General features: G+C 39.9%; 2 protein-coding genes across 7 annotated transcripts in view; both read left to right on the top strand.

Annotated features, from left to right (window-relative positions):
- gmeb2 (glucocorticoid modulatory element binding protein 2) overlaps positions 1 to 4,836 on the top strand; it is a 65,302-nt gene extending 60,466 nt beyond the window's left edge. For all 4 annotated transcript variants that reach the window (XM_073061705.1, XM_073061704.1, XM_073061707.1 and 1 more), the window contains one exon: positions 3,467 to 4,836. In XM_073061705.1, coding sequence (XP_072917806.1) covers positions 3,467 to 4,119 — 653 coding nt within the window. In that variant the 3' untranslated portion in view covers positions 4,120 to 4,836. The remainder of the gene's footprint in view (positions 1 to 3,466) is intronic.
- An 8,162-nt stretch (positions 4,837 to 12,998) lies between these two features.
- The window catches only part of helz2a (helicase with zinc finger 2a), a 120,585-nt gene continuing 108,652 nt past the window's right edge, over positions 12,999 to 24,931 (top strand). Inside the window, exons 1-2 of one of the 3 annotated variants that reach the window (XM_073061703.1) lie at positions 12,999 to 13,167; positions 13,629 to 13,699. The gene's annotated coding sequence lies outside the window, so the exon portion shown is untranslated. The remainder of the gene's footprint in view (positions 13,168 to 13,628; positions 13,700 to 24,931) is intronic. The other 2 variants (XM_073061701.1, XM_073061700.1) reach the window with 2 other exon arrangements.

Here is a 24,931-nt window from a genome sequence, read left to right as displayed (position 1 = left end):
AGTAAATTGTCGCGTGATTGGGCTAGGGTTAAATCGGGGGTTGCTGGGTAGTGCAACTTCAAGGGCCGGAAGGGTCTGTTCTGTGCCGTGTTTCAATAAATAAATAATAAGACTTGAATAGGGCTTAGCTTTCTGTCTTTTTTTTATATAGCTGTTTTGTTCTGCTGCTACTTCCTCATATCCAGTGATAGAAAGCTGTCCTCCATTGAGGAGCCAGACACTTTGCCCTAGCAAGTTCCCAAACTGAGGTGCACATAAATTAGTTTTGTTCAGAGGCCAGTCATAAACAGTACCGATTCACTAATGAACACAATTCCAGGCTAATTTTGAATTGATACACAAATGCCTTATGTTAATGACCTTAGAACACAGAACACTATTGCATGGGAAACAGCATTTTGGCTCTGATGAATGTACTGACCATGATGCACATTTGAACTGCACATATATTCCACCATTCCCTGCCTGTTCGTGTGCCTTTCTAAATGCCTCTTGGTTGCCCCACCACTTCTCCTTTATCTACTTCCCTGGTAGCACTTTTCAAGTACCGGCAACTCTGGGTTTAAAAAAAAGTTGCCTTGTAAATCTTTTTTTAGATTTCCCTTGTCTTACCTTAAAGATATGCCCTCTCACATTTGGCATTTCCACCCTGAGAAAAAGAGTTTATTTATTCGATATCTGCCTCTTATAATTTTATGTTATTAGGTTTTTCCTCAATCTCCAACACTCTAAAGAGTGATCCAAGTTTGTCAAACATCTTCAGATAACTAATACCCTCTAATTTAGGTAACATCTTGGTGAGCTTTACCTGTACCCTCCTCAAAGCCTCCACATTCTTCCTTGTAATGTAGTAACCAGAACTACACACAGTGCTCCAAATGTAGCCTAACCAACACATTTTTATGCAGATACAGATGACTTCTTGACTTTTATACTCAGCATCCTCACTGATAAGACATGTATGCTCTATGCCTTTTTTATTACTCTAACTATACAATGCTACTTTCAGGGAGCTCAGGACTATCACTCCAAAATCCCTCTGTATGTCAATGCTCTTAAAAGTTCTGCTGCTTATAGTTTCCTTTTGTATTTGACCTTCCAAAGTGCAAACCTCACACTTATCTGGATTAAACTCTATCTCCCATTTCTCTGTCAGATTTCTAATTGCTCTATATCCTGTTGATTCCTTTGACAACCTTCCTCATTGTCTACAGCTCCACTGATTTTTGTGTGACTGCAAACTTACAGCCCACCTTGCATATTTGACCAATACATATACATACATACATACATACATAGTGTGTGTGTGTGTACAATTTCTTGCTGATGGTCCCGGTACCCCAACTATTGGCACGGCCCATGTTAATTTGGGCAGTGTCTGAGCTGGAATGACTCTTGTCAGTCTCATCCAGAGGTTGTTGTGGGCAGATGTAGCGTTAGCACAAGGGGTACTTCCATGAGTATGTCTGGAAGATGGCCCCTAAGGACAACCTGCTAGGAGAATACCTCAGATAGCAGGTGGGGGATATGGAAATGGGTGAAGCAGAGCCAGAAGACCAGATGCAGGACAAGCTACTCTGGGATGAACTATCGCCAGATATCAAAGGTGGCTGACATATTAAAGTCGTACCAATGGCAGGGCTGAGGGACAGCACAGGGGCACTGCTCACGGCTGCACAAGAACAGGCACTGAGCACAAGAGCAATAGAAGCAAGGTCTATCACACCAGCCAAGACCCAAGATGCAGATTCTGCAAGGAATCTGCTGAAACCATCTAGCACATAATAGTAGGGTGCCAGATGCAGGCAGGGACAGCATACACTGAACGGCATAACCACATTGCAAGAATTGTGTACAGGTACATCTGGGCTGAGTATGAATTGGACACTCCCAAGTCCAAATGGGAAACACCTGAGAAGTTTGTGGAGAATGACAGAGCTAAGACCCTGTGGAACTTCCAAATACCGACTGATAAGCAGGCTCGTAAGGCACGACCTGCCTTTGGCAAAGCCATGCTGACTATTCCTAATCATGTTATGCCTCTCCAGATGTTCATAAATCCTGCTTCGCAGGATCTTCTCCATCAGTTTACCAACCACTGAGGTAAGACTCACTGGCCTATAATTTCCTGGGCTGTCTCTACTCCTTTTCTTGAATAAGGGAACAACATCCGCAACCCTCCAATCCTCCAGAACATCTCCCGTCCTCATTGATAACGCAAAGATCATCGCGAGAGGCTGAGCAATCTCTACCCTTGTTTCCCATAGTATCTTGGGGTACATCCCGTCTCGTCCCAGTGACTTATCTAATTTGATTTTTTCCAAAAGCTCCAGCACATCCTCTTCCTTAATATCTACATGCTCAAGCTTCTCAGTCGACTGCAAGTCATCCCTATAATCGCCAAGATCCTTTTCCATAATGTATACTTTGCTTCAGTATTCACTAAGTACTTCTGCTATCTCCTCTGGTTCCATACACACTTTTCCACTGTCACACTACATTGGTCTTATTCTCTCACGTCTTATCCTCTTGCTCTTCACATACTTGTAGAATGCCTTGGGGTTTTCCTTAATTCTGCCCACCAAGGTCTTCTCATGGGCCCTTCTGGCTCTCCTAATTTCATTCTTAAGCTCCTTCCTGCTAGCCTTATAATCTTGTAGATCTCTATCATTACCTAGTTTTTTGAACCTTTTGTAATCTTCTTGACTAGATTTACAACAGCCTTTGTACACCACGGTTCCTGTACCCTATCATCCTTTCTCTGTCTTATTGGAACATACCTATGCAGAACCCCACTCAAATATCCCCTGAACATTTGCCACATTTCTTCCATACGTTTCCCTGAGAACATCTGTTTCCAATTTATGCTTCCAAGTTCCTGCCTGACAGCCTCATAGTTCCCCTTACTCCAATTAAACACTTTCCCAACTTGTTTGTTCTTATCCCTCTCCAATGCTATGGTAAAGGAGATAGAATTGTGATCACTATCTCCAAAATGCTCTCCCACTGAGAGACCTGACACCTGACCAGGTTCATTTCCCAATACCAGATCAAGTACAGCCTCTCCTCTTGTAGGCTTATCTACATATTGTGTCAAGAAACCTTTCTGAACATGCCTAACAAACTCCACAAATTCAGTAAGAAGTTACAGAATATACCCAGTGTGCAGTTGATTATGGATTACCCTTGCCCATGGAGAAGTTGCACTGAACAGCATAAACACCTGTATGGAGAGTAAAGGGGAAAAATGATAAAGGAAAGGCTGAAAGGATTAAATGGAATAGAAGAGGAGGAGGAAGAGTCTTAATGTGAACAATGCCATGAGCCATTTGGGCTAAACAGCCTGTTTTTGGCTGTATATTCAATGTAATTCTAATCATTGAACTCTACTACATTAGCTTATTTTTTGTGTTAAATGAAAAATGTGCTAAGTATTTCTGAACACTTTTTTTTATACTTGTTTCAGCTTTGGAACAACAATGTGATGAACATCGTAAACGAGCCAAAGAATTAAAACACAAATCCCAGCACCTAAATAACGTCCTCATGACCTTGACTCCAGTTGCAGCAGCTCCTCCTTCAAAACGACCTCGTCTTACAAGGGCAACATCAGGACCAGCAACTGTGGCAGCTCATATGGTTACAGCATCTCAATCAGGTCAGATTACATTGGCTTCTGGAGTGCCAATGTCTCAGCTGACAAATATAGGAAAAATGACAACATTATCCACTATTCCAGTCTCAGGAGTTGGTAAGAATCCACCACACACAGCAACGTTTACTGCTGCAGCTTCACCATTAATTGGAGGGTACAGTGTTCTAGCATCAAGTCCCGGAATACCCAACGCAGTTGAAATCCATCCAGATGCTTCTAATTTGGCTGTGCTAAGCACAGCTGCTATCCAAGATGGGAACACAGTGTTGAAAGTAGTCAGTCCGATCCAGCTGTTCACTACAGTTCCTGGTCTCAATGCTGCACTTCATAATGTCAACCAAATGGCACCTATTGGAAGCACATTTATGGCTGTACCTTCGGGCACTGTTGAAACCACATCAGGAGAAGGACATACCACTATACAGGTAACATCAATAAGTGAAGAACATGAACAAAAGCCATAGTTCTGGAAAATTGCCTCATGGTATTATTGGAATATTGTGTTAAAATGACTTGTTACTGAATGTAACTTTTGAGAATAGTACCGAGTGGTTTCTGTTATACTGTGGGTAAATCTTCGTCACCAAGTGTAATGGTAAAAATGAAAGCAGCAAAATCATGGATCAGATTCAGATTTCTCAACTCTTTTTCAGACTTTGTCTTAACTACAGAAATAAAGACATTTATGGGATATGCTTGGTAGAGTTGTTTATAATGCATTTTACAGAGCTTTGGACTGTATTTTGTGTGCTTTAATATCTAATAACACTCAAACTATTGTTATGTTGTTGCTTAAAAAATGACTATTCTGGAGGTTTTTTTCTTTTTAATAGGTGCTCTCACTGTTTTCTAACAACTTTTTTTGTGTTGTGTTGTTTGGATAATCACATGGCTAATCAGGAGAATATGTAAATACCTGGCTGTTTTAATTTGTTTACAGCCAAATGTTGTGCATTCATTATATTTAAAATAAGGCTAGTATGTGACTGCAAAGATTTATGATTTTGTCATATAAAAAACAGTAAAATGCAAAAAATATATTAAAACTATGAGCAAATTGGTTTATTTAAAAACATGTTTACATATTGTGTGTGAAATTATTATTTGATTCCTATTTTAGTGGCAGTCCTAATGTATTGTACCCTTTTTATTCATGATTAAAATGTGGTTATTTGGATGAATTGCTTTTACAGCACAAAATTAATTTACATTTCCTTTGCAGAAGTGTTTAAATGTCACATTAAGAATTTGATATTATTCACTTTTGTTTTACTCAGCAGCATTCTGAATAAAATTATAGGATCAAAATGCAGCTTAAACTAATGGGACAAGGTGGAAAGGATAGTGTCAGTATTTTTCCAGTCTTCACATTTTTTTTAGGATATATAAAAATTTTACAATTTTTTGTGAAATCATTCCTTCATAACATAGATGGATTTTCATTATACCATAATTTGAGAGCGATTGGAATCTCTGAACAGTACCTTGTCTTACCCTTTAAGGTTCACCACATTTTCTTTAACATAAAAGTTTTAAAGTTATTATTCTATTCTGTAATTAGAAAGAGTAAATCATTTAATAATAAGTCAGTTCGTTTTTGAGGTAAAACTGTTTAGCCAAATTCTTTAGTCGAGGAAAAATGGTTTCTGCTCAGTTTAGCAGAATGGTAAATAAAGATGTCATTATGACTATTTCTTCATAAATTCAAAGATTTTCAATCCTTCTCTTGCTGTTAATTTGTTCACCTACTGCATTTAAAACTGTGTGATTTGACCAGCTTCTGATCTTACTAGGAGCTATATGACTAACCTGATTACAGATGAGGATTTTACACTTCCTTTGTGGGAGTATGTTTGCTTGCCCTTACCATTCTTCCACATTACATTAGTTGAGATCACCATATAGGAGAGTAGAAGATTGCTTACATAGGCCGAGTTTGAGCTTCAGTGTATTAAATGATATTAAATTACATCAACCAACCCTGAAATGAAATTTAAGTTTATAATTCATTGACTAATGGATTTTACAAAATCTTTATGAAACGTCTTGGTCAAAAAGCTTTGTGTGATTTTTAAGGGTTTAATTGATTTGCGGAGAGAACCATCATTATTGGTTCCAGAGGAATTCAAGATTTTTGGAATGTCAAGAGAACCTTGAAAAATGTTATTTAACTCCAATGTGTAGTTCATAAACGAGGAAATTCAGAATGTACTTTCAGAATTAATCTATTTGTTTTCCCCCTTTATAAAAAAAGTGATAAATGAATAGTTTAATACAAAAGCTGCAACTTGAATGGATTTCATTTGACAGAAAAATGTAAAGTCATTTAAATACACAGAAAAGGAGATAGTAGGTTGCATTTTTGTCTATTAAACTATCTCAAAATGGAATCTAGTAACTCCTTTCATTTGGAAAGGGTGGCAAATATCAACAGTCCTTTTCTGATTTGAAAAGTACAAAGGGAGTTATTGGATACATCTGATTGAAGAGTTTGGGATGTGAGAAACTGATTAGAAAGTGAGCTGGAATTGATTATTGTTTAAGATGTTAATGTACAAAATGTGAATGCTTCAGAATTATATAACTGTTAAATCAGTATGTGATTAAAAGTGATTCAGTTAAATTTTCTTTTGGGTACGGAAGGGGAAACTTTAAAAGTTCTGTAAATAAAAGCTGTGTAACATAGAAACATTTTCGTAAAACCTCCTTTGCCTAATGTTATATATTTGTGTCTGTTAGTTGAATTTAATGCGGTTGCTGTACTGTACTATTTTGTCTGTGGCATAAAAGCCATTTTCCATTTTGTACAAACTTTTACTGGGTAACTCAAAGCATTGAAATAATAAAAACTTTATGCCTTGCTTTGAAAGAAATTCAGAGTATTTTGCGAGAAGAGTAAGTGTATAATTAGATAAGTATATTTACTAGCTTGTGCAAGGTATTGCACAGACTAAAGAGTATCAATTTTAATGTTGCCATATTATTCGCTTACTATGAACTAGCATTTGTAATTCATTGCAGTAGATTTCTTTTTACTGTTGTCTTGAAGACTAAATTCAACATTTGCCCATATTTTAAACAAGTATTAAAATAATGACTGAGTTCCTTTATCTATGTATTTAATTATCCTTTAACTGTTTTGAAATCTGGCAATACGCATATGGATGTGTGTAAAAAAAATAGTTGTCTGGTGATAATTGCCATGTGGGCTGCACCATTTCACAAATAGTTCTACATCGAAAGTGTGCAGTGGAAGTTATCCCAAGAAAGGCTGTGTTAGCTTATCTGCATTTCCATTAGATGTGAAATGCAATTAATTTGCTAGGATACATGGAAATTAATTAGAATGCTGCCTTTTGTAAACCACTTCTACCTGAAAATTGCAACAGTGTGCAGGGGAGAGGCAGGTAAGTAAAGAATCCATGCTCTTGTTTAAAGATTGATGCTTGATTGAGTCAGCTGATTATATTGACTGCAAGGTTAAAAATGTCCTTTTTGTTCTGTTTTTCTAGAATAGTTAACACTGGAACATCTGGTATACAGTAGATAAATAAACCATGGCATAGAACAAGATCTTTTGAAAAAGCTGCCACAATTTTATGTAAAAGCAGAAAATATTGATAAGTTACTGAATCCTAACCACAGATTTCCCTGCGTGAAATTAAGGTTAGGAGATGGTCAGCTGTGTATCTGCAAAGAAACTTAACACAGGTGTACGATTGTGTATAAGATCATTAGATACAGGAGCAGAATATGGGCCATCATGTCTGCTACATCATTCATTTGTGCCTGATTATCTCTAACATTCTCCTGCTTTATCTCTGTAACCTTACCTCTTAACCAATGAATTTCTGCCTTAAAACATCCAGTGACTGAGCTTCCACTGTCCTCTATTTCAATAGATTTTCCTGAAGAAATTTCTGCTCATCTCATTTTTTAAAAGTGATATTTCTTTATTCTCAGGTTCTGCCCTCAGATGCTAGACTCTCCCTCTAATGGAAACATCTCTTCATGTTCATTCTATAAAGGGCTTTCATTATTCGGTTTCAATGAGATACCATACCCACCCAATCCTTCTGAAGGCTATTGAGTACAGGCCCAGAACTATCAAATGCTTGCCATACATTAAGGTTTTCATTCTTAGAATCATTCTTGTGAACCTGCTCTGTACTCTCTCGGACCAACACATCTTTCCTTGGATGTGGGGCCTAAAATTGTTCACAATATTTCAGCTGTGGACTGATCAACACCTTATAAAAACTCAGCAGTATATTCTTGCTTTTACATTCTAGTCCTCTTGAATTGAATGTTAACATTGCACTTGCCTTCTTTACTACCATCTCAACCTACAGGTTAACTCAAGGGAATCTTGAACGAGGACTTCCTTTGCACCTCTGATTTCTTTACTGAGTGCCATCTCTCTTCATTGGGACTGCCTAAAGGTCCAGTTTGAAGTTTCTTGATTGACCTAATGCACAAGATAACAGGGTGACCATTCCTATTTTGGGCACTGGCACACTATTTTCACTCTGAAAGTGATGGTAATGAACAATTCAGGGAGAAGTAGGATTAAGTCATGTGGCTCCTCAAGTCAATTTTGCTGCTCAGTAAGATAATGGCTGATCATTGAGCACTTGACAACATTCCTGCATGTTTCCCTCTATGATCCTCAGTCACTTTGGAGTTGTAAAAGTCAATAGATCTCAATGTTGAATTCTGGTTAGAAGATTAAACTGGAGAAGTTTCTAGGAAGAGAGGAAGCTATATTGACTGAGATCCTAAAATCACAACTGGCTTTGATAGAGTATAGAAGGCATCTATTTCTTTTAAGATTAGATCATAGATTCTTTGTTGTTAAGAATAAAAGTTACATGATTTAATGATTTCCCCCCCTAAACTGTCAGGTAGTGATATCTTTCTGCTTACTTAACTCTTGCATCTCAACTTACTGAAGAGAACAGTGATGAAGAAATGGTTCTTCATTTAAGAACTTTGAGAAGCTTACTTAAAATGTTTTCTTTGTAAGCATTTTCAAAAATACCACTTTATATATACAGTGAGAAGATTTTGATTAGGAAATATAACAACAAATTTTAGATATTACTAATTTTGTGGAATTCCTTCCTGCTCTTGGCTAAAGAAGCCTGCCTAAGCCCGCTGAAGTTGCCAGACTTGCAATTGATTTTCAATTAGTGTCAAATACTGCATATTTACATCAAATTAATAGGTAAAATAACCGGTAGAATTAATTTAATAAATATGAAAGCATGAAAGAGCATTGTATCCCTGGCTGTCCATGGTGTATGCAGTTTGTGTTCTGCTAAGAGTTTGGTTTAATTTTTGATAGGATAGCAGAAATCAGAGCATAGCAGAGATAGCAGATAGCAGAAATCGTGTGCAGTTTTGGTCATCTACTTACAGGAAGGATATTAATAAGGTTGAAAGTGTGCAGAGAAGGTTTACAAGGATGTTGCCGGGCCTTGAGAAACTGAGTTACAGAGAAAGGTTGAATAGGTTAGAACTTTATTCCCTGGAGCGTAGGAGAATGGGGGTGATTTGATAGAGGTGTATAAAATTATGATGGGTATAGCTAGAGTGAAAGTAAGCAGGCTTTTTCCACTGAGGCCGGGGGAGAAAAAAAACAGAGGTCATGGGTTAAGGGTGAAGGGGAGAAAGTTTAAAGGGAACATTAGGGGGCTTCTTCACACAGAGAGTGGTGGAAGTGTGAAATGAGCTGCCAGATGAAGTGGTGAATGCCGGCTCACTTTTGACATTTAAGAAAAACTTGGACAGGTATATGGATGAGGGGTTTGGAGGGATTTGGCCCAGGTGCGGGTCAGTGGGAATAGGCAGAAAAATGGTTCGGCACAGCCAAGAAGGGCCAAATGTCTGTTTCTGTGCTGTAATGTTCTATGGTTAAATCAGTTACCAACCAACCTCTCTTAGTATTTGTAAGCTGACTCTTCCTCTACTTACGAGGGGTGATTGATAAGTTCATGGCCTAAGGTAGACAGAGTCAATTTTAGAAAACCTAGCACGTTTATTTTTCAACATAGTCCCCTCCTACATTTACACACTTAGTCCAGCGGTTGTGGAGCATACAGATCTCTTCTTTGTAGAAGTCGGCGTCTTGGACCTCCAGAAGTGGTCTCCAGCAGAGGTGATTGATAAGTTCGTGGCCTAAGGTACACGGAGATGAGTTATACAGCTGTCATTAAATGCACGTGCAGTTCAACTCTGAGTGATTATGCAGAAAGTTTGAAGTTAATAACTCATCTCCTACCTTAGCCCACAAATTTATCAGTCACCCCTGCTGTGGACCACTTCTGGAGGTCCAAGATGCCAACTTCTACAAAGAAGAGATCTGTATGCTCCACAACTGCTGGACTAAGTGTGTAAATGTAGGAGGGGACTACGTTGAAAAATAAATGTGCTAGGTTTTCTAAAATTGACTCCTACCTTAGGCCATGAACTTATAACCGCTCGTACTTTATATACAACAGGCAACAAGAAATTGAATAAATGACAACAGTCCAGAATTCTTTATTGTGTGGTGATCTACCTTTAGCTTAAGTGATTACACTAAACTAAATGCAAGGTCTGTGCCTGTGATACCTTCTCAATCTTTCTATGTTCTGAGTCTAACCTTGCCAACAAGCAGAAATTTTGGGAGTCATCCTCTCCCACCTGCAGTCTCTTGCCTCAGTATTTCAGTTGCTAATGTTTCTTGCTTACTGATCAGGTCACGTATGCCTGTCTACAGTGACCTCTTGCAAAGTCTTGCTTTTAAAGTAAAACACTACTCGCCATTATCAGCTGTAGTTGTAGTTTCCGTTTTGAAATTCCAAATAGGTTCACACCATTCCTCATCATCTCCAACCCAACCTGGTTCTTGAGGATGCATGAATACAGTCCCAAGTTACTCTCATTTTGTCCCGCCTTATTATTCAGTGGAGTATCTCATGTTGATCTTAATTTGCATTGATCTGTTTTCAAGTGGGAAAATGAGGTTTCAATACTTCATCCCACCCCCCTCTTTGATTGTGTCATCTTTGTTTAATTTGTTGTCATTTCTATTCACCAATTGTCAGGGAGAAATAATTCTGATTACAAAATTGATCCTTGTAACAATGCTTTGATGGAACTAGTTCTGGATTTGTCTATAGTTTTGAACAATTAACTAATGCTCAGCAATGATTTGGTTATTAACATTTCCAAAGGCTTTTAGGATGACCTCGTGAGTTGGCTTTTGAGTGGAGGCTGTTACAGTCATATGAAAATTTCAGATCTTGACGCTAGTCAAAACTACAGTCTCTCCTGTCTCATCAATTTTAGGATAGATGAACTACATCACTGTCTTTACAATACTGTTTCCCTGGGTTATGGAACGGGTAAATTAGGAGCGCATTGAGGTGGGTAAGTGTTGAATTCCAATTTCTCAGTTCTGGTGGCAATCTATCTATCCTGTCACCTTGAGGGGAGAAATGTAACTTCCTTCCTGATGTCTTAACCTCTGGCCTGTGAAGCAATCAGATGAAGGAACATTCAGGTTTGTATTGAATACCTTGAGTCTCCTTGCAGGTGCAAGAAGAAGACCAGTTAACTCGGGGAGCCTGCTGGTCCCATACTCTCCACTGACGCACCTGAGGCTATTGCTTCCTCTACCCACAGCAGTGTCTGTTGATTCTGCAGTGATTTCATCAGTCATCTCAGAAACTATATAATTAGAATGGAAGCAAGCATTTTAATTCACCAGAAGTGTATGAGTCTTGGTCAGGATCAATTATGATAGACCTTACAGACTTGCATCCATATACGCAAGTCTGGGCAGTACGATACGGAGAGTAAGCTCCCCCTCTCCATGCACCTGATGAACCCGAAGGATTGGCAGAAACCAATACAGTTTGGCACCAGTGGCATTACAAGTGTTGCCAGTCAGTGTTGAACTCAATGTAGGACTGCCTTAGGGACTCTAGTTCTGGATTTTAACCATGGGGTTTACTCCCAAAGCCTTCCCCATAAGGGGAGGTTTGACATCAGAGTTTTCCTTCTAGATGAGCTGCCAACTACAGCTGAAGAGCCCTATCTGCCCGAAGTGACTGTTTTTAAGACACCAGTAAACTGCCTTTGCCCCTTCTGTAAGTAGAAACAGTTCTGCCAGGCTTAGTAGCTAAACCACACATGAAGACCAGACTGGACTTGGATGTCAGTGGCTATTTTAGGCACGTGGGGAGCATTTAATAGGTAGTGGGAGCTTGTCCCCATTACCACCCCCCCCCCCGCTATAACAACATTAAGAAACACAATGTTTCCACCCAGCTTCTCTAGAAATGTATTTAATTTATAAAATATATAGCACAATATGACCACTACATCCTCATTGTGTTGTTTATTCCCTATACTAAGGGAATTAAGCTAGTTGCAATGTTGACATTGTATCAATTTTCAATTCCCAAACATTCTATCAGTAATGTGTGTGAGATTTTATTACAGATGCCCAGACTGTCTGTGTCCAGTGGCAGAAGAGTCCTAATTGACCTTTTCCCACAGGCCCTTTGTGTCAGCTTTATGGAGCTTCAGTAAACGCCTCACCAGGTAATCCTTACACTTCGGACTGTGCCACGCTACAGTATTTGGTTGCTGACAACTAGCAAGATGAAAGCTAGACCAAAATAAATCATATGAATTATCTTTCAGCAGCAGTGTATGCTTGTCTCAAGGTGTTGAGAACATTCTGTGATATAGCTGCTTGGGATGAACTTTGTTAAGCACCACAGTGTCCTTTTCCAGACCTTAGCAAATGCACGACACTTACAAGACCCTTCTCGTCACCAGCCGCGCAGGTTTAGTTGCTTGTTTTAAGCAGGTTTTGTTGATGAAAGCCAGTCTTTACCTCTGCCTGAGAAGACTCTTCATCATATTTACTGTCATCAGCATCGCAACGGCTGACGTCCTTATTAATAGGTCGATTGGCGCAACTCCCTCTACAAATGTGTGACCTTTGATTGAATATTATATCACCTGCAGAGGTACTGTTTAAGTGAGGAGAAGGGACTGAGCATGACCTGGCAAGTAAAAATATTCTGTCTATCGATTTCTTTAGATACAAAATGGCGTTATTCATCGCCGGTTCTAAAATCAGACAATAGATTTTGCGGTTATCTTAATTATTATTCAGTTTTGCTCCCTATCACAACCAAAGTGCAACAACAGTTACTATAGAATTTGTAAATTTCATTGGGGTATCGTCGTGACTCAGGATCACGCACGCCCTTGTTTTCCTTATTTACAATGAGGTAACTTCCGAGCAACGAAGCGAGAGCTGGACTCGGAATCGAAACTTAAAAGCCGGGCAAAACCATTTAGTCTGTCAATAGTTCACTACCAGGCAAGTCTGTGGCGGAACGGACTGTCTGTTTAACGTGGCGGACCTGTTAGCAGAAAATGTATTATTTCATTCTGAGGAGGAGGCTTCAGCTTCTGATCCTTTCAGAAGTTTAAAGACAGCCGAGGTAAGGGATAGAACGGCACCACTTGCGTTTGATTGAGATTGACAAACAGGAAGTTGGTTTCAATATTAGGTTGTATGCATCACATTAAAGGAAACTTTACATATTTAATTCAAAATGTTAACATGCTTGATGATAATACAGGCGTGTTGGCAACATACATAACTGATTATTCTTTTATGCGCTGTTAAGGAGCTGATGGGTGATATAAATTTATATTCCAAAAGATTATAAATTGCATGAATCCAATTGTTCATGCTTCTGTTGTGAAACCTAAGCTAGTGGAAACTCGAACAAAAACGTTTCCTTTCTGTTAAAAATTTTTTTTGCGAGCCGCAAAAGCTGTACAGCATCCTAAACGCCATTAAGGTTTTAAGCTGTATAACTGAAACCACTGTCATTTAAATTTGTTGATGTTGGCACGAAGTAGGAAAACTTACGTAAACCATTCTTTATATTTTTAGGATGAATAACTGATGACGTCAGATAAAGATTCTCCACACCAAAATCAATGCTACCCAGAATAACATTGCTAGTAAGTAAAAATAGAACCTTAATTATCAGGTAGTTTTTACGCAGGTGCAAATAGCATTCAGATTGCCTTTGTACACGTCAACTTAAAGCTGCTCCCTGTTTCAGTGTAGCAAAAGCCCATGGGCGCTCAAGCTGTGTTGTTTTTCCTTGGAACTCCTTTCAGAATGCCTAATAAGCAAAACATGAGAAAAAGAGTAGGGCACTTAGCCCTTTATTATTGGATCTTGGGTAATCTGACAACAAATTTTGATTCGCATTCCAACATACTTTTACCAACCAAGATCTCTATGTCTCAATCTTAAAAGTTGTAAATATGCTGGTATCCATAGATTAAAGGGAGGAAAGTGTTCCATATTTACACTACCTATGGAGAAGGATTATGGCGAAGGATAGGTCTGGACCCAGGGTTGAGATTTTTGATTGGAGAAAGGCTAACTTTGAGGAGATGCGAAAGGATTTTGAAGGAGTGGCTTGGGACAATTTGTTTTACGGGAAGGATGTAATATAGAAATGGAGGTCATTTAAAGGCACAGCAGTGTCTCTACTTTCTGCAAAGGCTGAGGAAAGTCCATCTTCCACCCCCCTATCCTCATCACATTCTACAGGGGTTGTATTGAGAGCATCCTGAGCAGCTGCATCACTGCCTGGTTCGGAAATTGCACCATCTCGGATTGCAAGACCTGGCAGCGGATAGTGAGGTCAGCTGAGAAAATCATCGGGTTCTCTCTTCCCACTATCATGGATATTTACACAACATGCATCCGCAAAGCAAACAGCATTATGAAGGACCCCACACACCCCTCATACAAACTCTTCTCCATCCTGCCATCTGGGAAAAGGCACCGAAGCATTCGGACTCTCACGACCAGACTATGTAACAGTTTCTTCCCCCAAACTATCAGTCTCCTCAATACCCAGAGCCTGGACTGACACCTGATTGCCTTATTGTCCTGTTTATTATTTATTGTAATGCCTGCACTGTTTTGTGCACTTTATGCAGTCGTGGGTAGATCTAGATCTCTGGTCTAGTGTAGTTGTTTTTTTCTCTGTTTTTTACGTAGTTCTGTCTAGTTTTTGTACTGTGTCATGTAGCACCATAGTCCTGAAAAATGTCGTTTCATTTTTACTATGTACTGTACACAGCAGTTATAGTTGAAATGACAATAAAAGTGATTTGACTTGACTTGAAATTTTGAGGATACAGAATCTTTATGTTCCTGTTAGGTTGAAAGGAAAGGTTAAAAGTTTGAGAGAGCCAGGGTTTTCAAGGGATATTGGAAACTTAGTTCAGAAAAAGAGAGACATCTACAATAAATATAGGCAGCATGGAGTAAATGACGTGCTCAAGGAATATAAAGAATGTAAAAAGAATCTTAAGAAAGAAATTAGAAAAGCTAAAAGAAGATATGAGGTTGCTTTGGCAAGAAAGGTGAAAATAAATCTAAAGGGCTTCTACAGTTGAATTAATAGCAAAAGGATAGTGAGGGATAAAATTGGTCCCTTAGTGAATCAGAGTGGACATCTATGTGTGGAGCCAAAAGAGAGGGGGGGAGATTTTGAAGAATGTCTACAGTATTCACTAAGAAGAAGGATATTGAACTGTGTACGGTAAGGGAAACAAGTAGGGTAGTTATGGAAACTATGATGATTAAGGAGGAGGAAGTACTGGCGCTTTTAAAGAATATAAAAGTGGATAAGTCTCCGGGTCCTGACAGGATATTCTCTAGGACCTTGAGGGAAGTTAGTGTAGAAATAGCAGGGGCTCTGACAGAAATATTTCAAATGTCATTAGAAATGGGAATGGTGCCGGAGGATTGGCGTACTGCTCACATGGTTCCATTGTTTAAAAAGGGTTCTAAGAGTAAACCTAGCATTTATAGGCCTGTAAGTTTGATGTCAGTGGTGTAAATTAATGGAAAGTATTCTTAGAGATGCTATATATAATTATCTGGATAGACGGGGTCTGATTAGGAACAGTCAACATGGATTTGTGCATGGAAGGTCATGTTTGACAAATCTTATTGAATTTTTTGAAGAGGTTATGAGGAAAGTTGACGAGGGTAAAGCAGTGGATGTTGTCTATATGGACTTGAGTAAGGCCTTTGACAAGGTTCCACATGGAAGGTTAGTTAGGAAGGTTCAATTGTTAGGTATTAATATTGAAGTAGTAAAATGGATTCAACAATGGCTGGATGGGAGATGCCAGAGAGTAGTGGTGGATAACTGTTTGTCAGGTTGGAGGCCGGTGACTAGTGGTGTGCCTCAGGGATCTGTACTGGGTCCAATGTTGTTTGTCATATACATTAATGATCTGGATGATGGGGTGGTAAATTGGATTAGTAAGTATGCAGATGATACTAAGATAGGTGGCGTTGTGGATAATGAAGTAGGTTTTCAAAGCTTGCAGAGAGATTTAGGCCAGTTAGAAGAGTGGGCTGAAAGATGGCAGATGGAGTTTAATGCTGATAAGTGTGGGGTGCTACAATTTGGTAGGATTAATCAAAATAGGACATACATGGTAAATGGTAGGGCATTGAGGATTGCAGTAGAACAGAGTGATCTAGGAATAATGGTGCATAGTTCCCTGAAGGTGGAATCTCATGTGGATAGGGTGGTGGTGCAAGCTTTTGGTATGCTGGCCTTCATAAATCAGAGCATTGAGTATAGGAGTTGGGATGTAATGTTAAAATTGTACAAGGCATTGGTGAGGCCAAATTTGGAATATTGTGTACAGTTCTGGTCACCCAATTATAGGAAAGATGTCAACAAAATAGAGAGTACAGAGGAGATTTACTAGAATGTTACCTGGGTTTCAGCACCTAAGTTACAAAGAAGGTTGAACATGTTAGGTCTTTATTCTTTGGAGCGTTGAAGGTTGAGAGGGGACTTGATAGAGGTATTTAAAATTATGAGGGGGATAGATAGAGTTAACGTGGATAGGCTTTTTCCATTGAGAGTAGGGGAGATTCAAACAAGAGGACACAAGCTGAGAGTTACGGGGCAAAAGTTTAGAGATAACATGAGGGGGATCTTCTTTACTCAGAGAGTGGTAGTTGTGTGGAACGAGCTTCCAGTAGAAGTGGTAGAGGCAGGTTCAATATTGTCAAACAATATTAAACAAGAATTGGATAGGTATATGGACAGGAAAGGAATGGAGGGTTATGGGTTGAGTGCGGGTCAGTGGGACTAGGTGAGAGTAAGCATTCAGCATGGACTAAAAGGGCTGAGATGGCCTGTTTCCGTGCTGTAATTGTTATATGGTTATATACCTTTTAAAAGAGAAGCTTAATTAATTACACTCTTGATGGTTCATGCTTATGTTCTGACTTCCATCAGAAATACTTTTACTGCATCCTTAAATGATGTATTAGATAATGCTAATTGCTAGCCAGCAGATCTGCATAGAGCCGCAGAGCAGCTGAACCTGTGTACACCACATGTGCCCCTACACATCCCAGAGTGTACCTCAGTATCATGAACACTGGCTCAATCAGTGACGCTCAGGATAGTCTGAGTGACTACCAAGAAACTGGATAGGTACATGGAGCTTAGAAAAACAGAGGGCTATGGGTAACCCTAGGTAATTTCTAAGGTAGGGACATGTTCGGCACAGTTTTGTGGGCTGAAGGGCCTGTATTGTACTGTAGGTTTTCTATGTTTCTGAGAACAGGTTGTTGACTACTGGAGAGACAGTTGACTGCTCAGAAGGACGACAACTGGGGCAGAAAGGGCTAGCATCCCACCCTGCACCTTCCAAGAGGAAGAAACCCTACAAGCTACAGACAGACCAATGGAGATATAACCCTAGGGGAGCCCGAGAGGATGGATCTGAGAATGTCAACCTTTGTGAATGGATTATTGATTACAAGTGAGAGATGCGTTTGTGGCAAGGTCTGCAAGAACCTGTGTGGCCACAGTGCCAAGAACCTCCACGCACCGGAAACCCCTACTCCAGGCAGAGTAGCAGATCACTGCCGGGTTAAGAGGCCTCCAGCAAGACATTAGAGGAAGTGGGTGCAGTTTGAGGAGGACATGGTCCATGTCATTGAGGCAGTAGCCAAGGGAGATGTCAATAGATGACTCCACACCGTGTCAATTATCATTGTCAGCTTTGGTACTGAGAGACTGAGTGGAGAAGAAAGTCCCCTGCATGATGAACTATAGGGCAGGTAAAATACTCCAACTGCATCAAGAGCTCGGATCCCTGACTAAACAGTATAGGGAAGCAAGTGAAGAAGAGAAACCATCACTTGTTGAGCTCCGTAATATCCTCAGAAGTGAGCTTATGACACTGTGCAGGGCAGAATGGGATAAAAGATGAGAAAGAAAGAGAGCCAGGAAATGAGCTCCATTTATTGTGAACCCCTATGGATCCACCAAACAGCTGTTCGGACAGAAGCATAACTGACACCTCGCATACTCTGAACAAGAGATGAATCTAGACTTTCAGAACTCCCTCAGTGACTCGGAGAGGGATTGGGAGCTAGGATACCATAGTGCACTAGTAAATCCTCCTCCTCCTGCAGTTGATTTCAATAGCAAGGAGTCCAGCTGGAAGGAGATCTAGGAAGTAGTCTGAACAGACAGAGCTAGTTCTGCTCCTGGTCCCAGTGGAGGACCCTACAAGGTGTACAAGCACTGCCCTAAGCTTCTGCAGCTACTTTGGAAATTCCTTAGGGTTATCTGGTATAGGGAAAAGGTCGTGGACCAGTGATGGTGTGCAGAGGGAGTCTAGATCCACAAAGAGGACAACACCAAGGACATTGAGCAGTTTAGATCCATCTCACTGCTCAGTGTGGAAGGGAAGATATTTTTCAGTATCATTTCCCATCACCTGACTGAGTTTCTCCTCAAAAATGGCTACATTGATACATCTGTACAGATTGCCAGGGTGCCTGGAACACACCAAACAGTCGTAATTTCCCAACTGATCAGGGAAGCGCGTGAAGGAAAGGGAGATCTAGTCGAGCTATGGCTAGACCTTGCCAGCGTGTATGGGTCAATACCACATAAGCTGGTTGAGATTGTGCTGAACCAGCATCATGTTCTGAGGACCTCATCGTGGACTATTACGTGAACTTTAGAGAGTCTCTTCAGGAACGACCACATCAGGCTTGAGAAGGATATAATAACCAGATGTACAATCTCAGTGATCTCTTCTCCCTGACCATGAACCTGGTGGTTAAGGCAGCTAATGATATGGTGCAACTGAAACTACCTGCGTCTCAATATCACCAAGACCAAGGAGATGGTGGTGGACTTTAGGAGATCTAGGCCTCATATGGAGCCAGTGATCATTAATGGAGAATGTGTGGAGCAGGTTAAGACCTACAAGTATCTGGGAGTACAGTTAGACGAGAAGCTAGACTGGACTGCCAACACAGATGCCTTGTGCAGGAAGGCACAGAGTCGACTGTACTTCCTTAGAAGGTTGGCGTCATTCAATGTCTGTAGTGAGATGCTGAAGATGTTCTATAGGTCAGTTGTGGAGAGCGCCCTCTTCTTTGTGGTGGCGTGTTGGGGAGGAAGCATTAAGAAGAGGGACGCCTCATGTCTTAATAAGCTGGTAAGGAAGGCGGGAGAGTTTAACATCGGTAGCTGAGCGAAGGGCGCTGAGTAGGCTAGGGTCAATTATGGAAAACTCTGAACATCCTCTACATAGCACCATCCAGAGACAGAGAAGCAGTTTCAGCGACAGGTTACTATCGACGCAATGCTCCTCAGACAGGATGAAGAGGTCAATACTCCCCAATGCCATTAGGCTTTACAATTCAACCGCCAGGACTTAAGAACTTTTGAAAAGCTATTATTAATGCTTTTTGAGATAGTGATTTAGATGCATATCATATTTTTTACTGAGTTAAGTATTGTATGTAATTAGTTTTGCTACAACAAGTGTATGGGACATTGGAAAAAAAGTTGAATTTCCCCATGGGGATGAATAAAGTATCTATCTATCTATCTATCTATCTATCTATCTATCTAATGTGGAGTGTAGAAGCCCTCTAATGAAGACGTGTGTGGCAGGCCTCAATCAGAGCCTTGATGGATGACCTCATGGTGAAAATTACATCAGTCCCAGACAGTAGATGGATCCTCCACAGGCTGAAAAGGATAATCACATGGGCAAGGGTTAGCTTTAAGCTACAGAAATCCAGGTCTCTGGTGTTAAAGAGAGGCATACTCACAGATAAGTTCTGTTTTTCCTTAAATGATATTTTATCCCATCTTTCTCTGAGAAACCAGACAAGAGCCTGGGGAAGGTATTTGACTGCAGCCTAAGATATGTGGCTTCCATCCAGAAGATTACCAAAGGGTTAGAGGTCTGGCTCATCAGTGTGGACAAGTCAGGCCTACCTGTCAAGTTTATGGCCTGGATCTACCAGCATGGCATCCTCCGGCCAATGCTGGTATATGAGGTACACATGTCAACAGTTGAGGTTCTTGGAAAAAAAGATCAATAACTACTGTTGAAGAAGGCTGCTCTCCCACACCCCCCACCCTTCCACGTAGCCTGAGCAGCATTGTTCTGTATGGCAAGAGAAATAAACTGCAGCTTCCCTTAAGTAGCCTGAATGAGGAGTTTATGGTTTCCCATGCAAGAGAATTGCTGCTGTATGGAGATTCCAGTGACCCCAAAGTCTCAACAGCAGGCATTGAGGTCCAGACAGGCAGGAAATGGAGGCCCAGGACACAGCGAGTTACGTCTGAGGTACAGAGATCTGGTAGGGACAGTGGCGTTTGGTGAGGCAGGGCTGAGGAGATTCTTTTCAACTCACATTAACAGGGTCCCGGGCAGTGACAAGCCAAAGCTAGTCCAGTAAGAGGTGTGTACCACCAGGCTGGTAGGAATGGGGCAGCAGGGACCGTTGACAAGGAGGGAAGTTCATCATCCAGCCTGTGTATGACAGTTCTTCTTAGTTCAGTAAACCTTTTTGCTTGGGGCAAAAGTAAGGCACTACCATGTTCTCTCTGCCCTTGCAGAGGGACCCTGGAACACATCCTCAGCAGCTGCCCAAAAGCCGTGGGAGGAGGCCACTACCACTGATACCATGGCCAGATACTGAAAGCAATGGCAGAAAATATCTCCTCAGCCATTAGCAATTATAAAAAGAAGTCCACAAACCCAGAAAGCCCATAGCCTTTGACAAAGCTGGAGAACAACCACATCCTCAGCCCAGGTTAGCAGCAGGCTTGCTCGCCATGGCATCAGACTGACAATTGAAAGTTGATCTTGGCAAGCAATTAAAGTTCCTTCGTGACTTTGCATCATCATCAGTGAAGCCTGACATGGTTATTCTGTCAGAAACCTCAAAGTAGAGAGTCATGGTAGAAATGACAGTGCCTGAGGCAGACCAGATTGAGGAGGTGTTCAAGCGTGAGAAGGCCAAATACCAGGATCTGGTGGCGCAATGTCAGAGACAGATGGAGGGCACGTTGTGAGCTTATAAAGGTGGGGTGCGGAGGTTTTGCTGGCTGCTCGCTCTGCAGAATGTACTCTCTCCTTGGCATTACGGGAGCTGCAAAAAGAAGAGCCACTAGGACCATCACAGAGGCTGCTGAGAGTGCTTTCAAATGGCTATGAATCGAAGAGATGTGATCTGTGGACTAATTTGCTGGGACACAAGCTGGGGCCTGATCAGCCCTGGCTGAGTCGCCCGGGAAAGGGTGTCTGATGTTGAAATATCCAAAACATCCGATGACCTCAGGTTACATCACTGATAGATGTGTCCCAGCGCATCCCAGGATGTATCTCAGCATGATGACAGTATACAACATACTGGAAATAAAATGCATGCACATCTGAACTGCTGCTCAGTGCCCTGCACACACTACTGAGGGACAACCTGAGTAATGGGGCTCAATGTACTTACCAGGCCCCTCAGCACTGGGACATCAGTCAAATTCCACTCACGTGTCTGATGCTAGCAAACTTCATTAGTAAAATAAAGCTAAGTTTTTATCTTTTTAAATAAATATACTTATTTGATTTTAAGGACATTTTTGGTATTTTAATACTTTTTTCAACCTGTTCTAAATTTTCTGATCATCAAAGACATTTGAAAACTTGGACAAGTCCTTCTGGCTATGAGCAATTGTATTGCTTGAGATCTGGTCTCTGCTTGTGAGCTACTCTGCAGGACAATTACAGCAGCACAGCCTTCAAATGATTGAGAACCATCTAGTCACAGTAGATTAGTATGACTGCACTGGAGCTAATAACAAGTTCATTCCAAACCCAACACAACCTAGCTCCATTTTAAATATCTCCAGATTGCTCCAAAACCATCCAAATGAATCAAGTACTGGTCTGTCCTCAAAATATGGTACTTTAAATCTGGAATTATAATTCTAATGCATTGGCCCAGTAGACTCTCCAAGACCAATGTGTATTAGCTCAGATTTGGCTCTCAAAATTCAGTGCTATATTTGAACTAGTTTTTGGTGAAATCTCTGTACAAACAATGCATCCATACATTTAATGCCTGTTTATGTCACAATGTATCCCTTTGCTCTCACCTAACCAATTTACTTTTAACTTCATGCCATTTTCTAATTTAAATACATACTCTTTATTTTGCTATCTATCATTGTAGCTGAAGTCTTCAGACATTTCTTTGGATGGTACCATTAGTCATATCATCCAATGGAAAAATAAATTCCTCATTCTTTTTGTGTCGCTGCTAACTTCCAGCGATTACCCAATGATGTCTTAAATATTCTTCCAATTCCATGAGCTCATGAAACTGGGGGCAATTTATTGGCCTGGCGAGGAAAGCAATTAAGCAACAGAAATAATTTAGCATGATCGTGCTGTCTTAATATCTTCAAAGGCAGTTATTCAAAATGGCATTCAAACTGGTATTCAAAATGGCCCTTTCTGGTTGGTGGGATCCCACCAAGATTAATATTAGGGTGTACTTGTGCAGCATGTACACTTAAATGAATAAAATGTTTGTTATTTTTGTGATAAGTGTTGATTATGATGAAATTTTTTTCAAAAGATATTCTGACATTACATATACGTCTTTTATCCAGCATGTTGGTCTCCTATTCAAAAATATGTGCAACTAGAGTAATCAAGATATGGATTATCCATTATACAACTACTCTCAATCTATTTTAGCAACTGTGGTCCATCCAAGTGTCTTTCATGAAGATGGATTTTAATAACTTTCGCACAACTAATAAATGAACAAGTCTGAATTTGCCCAGTTTCTTAACTGAAACAAAAATAGGACCTTTAGTCTTTCACCATTCAATAAGATCTGCAACCCAGTTATATGAACCTGACTTTTACTCATGTTCTTCCGTATCGTTTGTTACCAAGAAAAATCTATCAATCTGAGAATTGAGTAATGTTTGAATCAACATCCATTACTTGTTGCAGATGAGAAAGCAAAATCTTTATGAGCTTCTAAGTTTAAATGTTTCCAGGCTGTATATTTAGATGATGATTCCTGTCTTTATCTTGACCATCTGTGCAAATGCTTTTTCTTCATACATCTTAACAGTTTCCTGTGGTATTTTGAAAGACTTCTCATCAATTCATCCCAGACTTTTAAATGATGGGATCTACAACACTAGTTTACATAATCTTTCTTTTAATGTAGACTTCAGATCCTACATATCATTCTGCTTCCCTTCAGGCCAACGTGTCGTAGGTGATGGTGTGTGCAGATTTGTCACTATTAGTCCAGCTGTGGTCTGTCTGGGTCATTGTGTAGTTATCATATTACCTTTCTTCTTGTGCATTCCTATTGACTCAGTCATTTTGATTATTTTCTGTATCCACCCAGTTTATTTTTATGATCCATGTTTAAAGATTCAAATCAAAGACTGCATTAATCTATGTCAAACAATTCACCCTCTTCTCATCTTCTTCACTAGTTATTTTCTCATTCTTCTCACCTGCTTTAATGGTTTACCTTTGGGGCTAAATTATTGATCTAGATGTATCTCCAAACTTACCTTTCCAATGATAGGAAAACTATTGAATGTCCTGGCTCTACAATTTGTATTCCAGATCAGTCTCTTAAATCCAAAGTTAGAGATCTATGGACTAACCTCTGAATGGCATCAGCTTCAATCCTTTACCAATGATTTATTGCTACACCAGGTCCCGATTTTCTTTTATTTGTGTAAGTGTTTGACGATAATTGTCAAAAAAAAGTATTGTACCCTTGAAGCCCATGCAGTCATTGCTAGGGTAGCTGCTCAACATAAGCAGGTTGCGTGGAAATGTGTGAAAAGGAGCTGGTCTCACAGATTAGGATCTCAAACAAGCTTAAATGCCTTTGCCATTTTAATTGATTACATTGGACTGTTTTAATACCATTTTTTGGGTATCAGCCTTATCTAGATCTCATTGCTCCTTGTTAACATTGCATTGAATTCACTAATATGATTGTTATTTGAGGAATGTCTACTCATCTTTAGGCTGATAATTATATCTTGTTGAACACTTAATATTATATCTAATATGGTCTATACCATTATTATTTCAAGGACATCCAGTAACTGCAAGCAGACTGGATTTTTCAAAAATGTACAATCTAACAGACATCTGTTGATCCCTATATATAAGGAAGTTAAAATTCCTCGTTAAAACCACTCTGGCTTGGTTACATGTTTGTCAAACTTCTACATTTATTTCTACAGCTAAGCAGTTGCTATAAGAATCTTAAATCATTTCTGTTTCTTAATTCTACACAAAAATTCTTAATTGCTTTTTTAGTTCACTCATATCTTCTGTCTGCAATGATTGATTTTATCCTTTGTTACCATAGCTACTGCTCCTTTTCTGAAATTTACTTTACACTTCCTGGTGTAACTAGACCCCATTCCTTATCATACTGCAGCCATGTCTCAGTAATAGTTATGATATACTTCCCAAGTTGAATTTTCACTTATTCCTTATACTGTTTCTTCCTTATACTCTTCTTTAAGAAGTAATGTTTTTCCGAGCTCATGCACACCCTCCACTAATGTTTTATTCACACATTTTGCATTTCTCTCTTCTAGCTAAATCACTTTATTTCTGTTAGTCTTCATTCTGCCTGAAGGGCCTGAAGCGCCAAGTTGGACTTTCGGCCTACTGTCTTTCCAGTCATTTCTTTAGAACTATGAATGCTGAGAATCCAGATTGTATCACCACATAATGACTACCCTATTTATTAGGACTCTATCTGATTGTTGAAGTCAATGGATAAGTGGTGATAATTTCCATGAG

The sequence above is a fragment of the Hemitrygon akajei genome, chromosome 11 (assembly GCF_048418815.1).
Source record: "Hemitrygon akajei chromosome 11, sHemAka1.3, whole genome shotgun sequence".
In the NCBI taxonomy this organism is placed as follows: domain Eukaryota; kingdom Metazoa; phylum Chordata; class Chondrichthyes; order Myliobatiformes; family Dasyatidae; genus Hemitrygon; species Hemitrygon akajei.
This window is presented reverse-complemented; position numbering and strand designations above follow the sequence as displayed.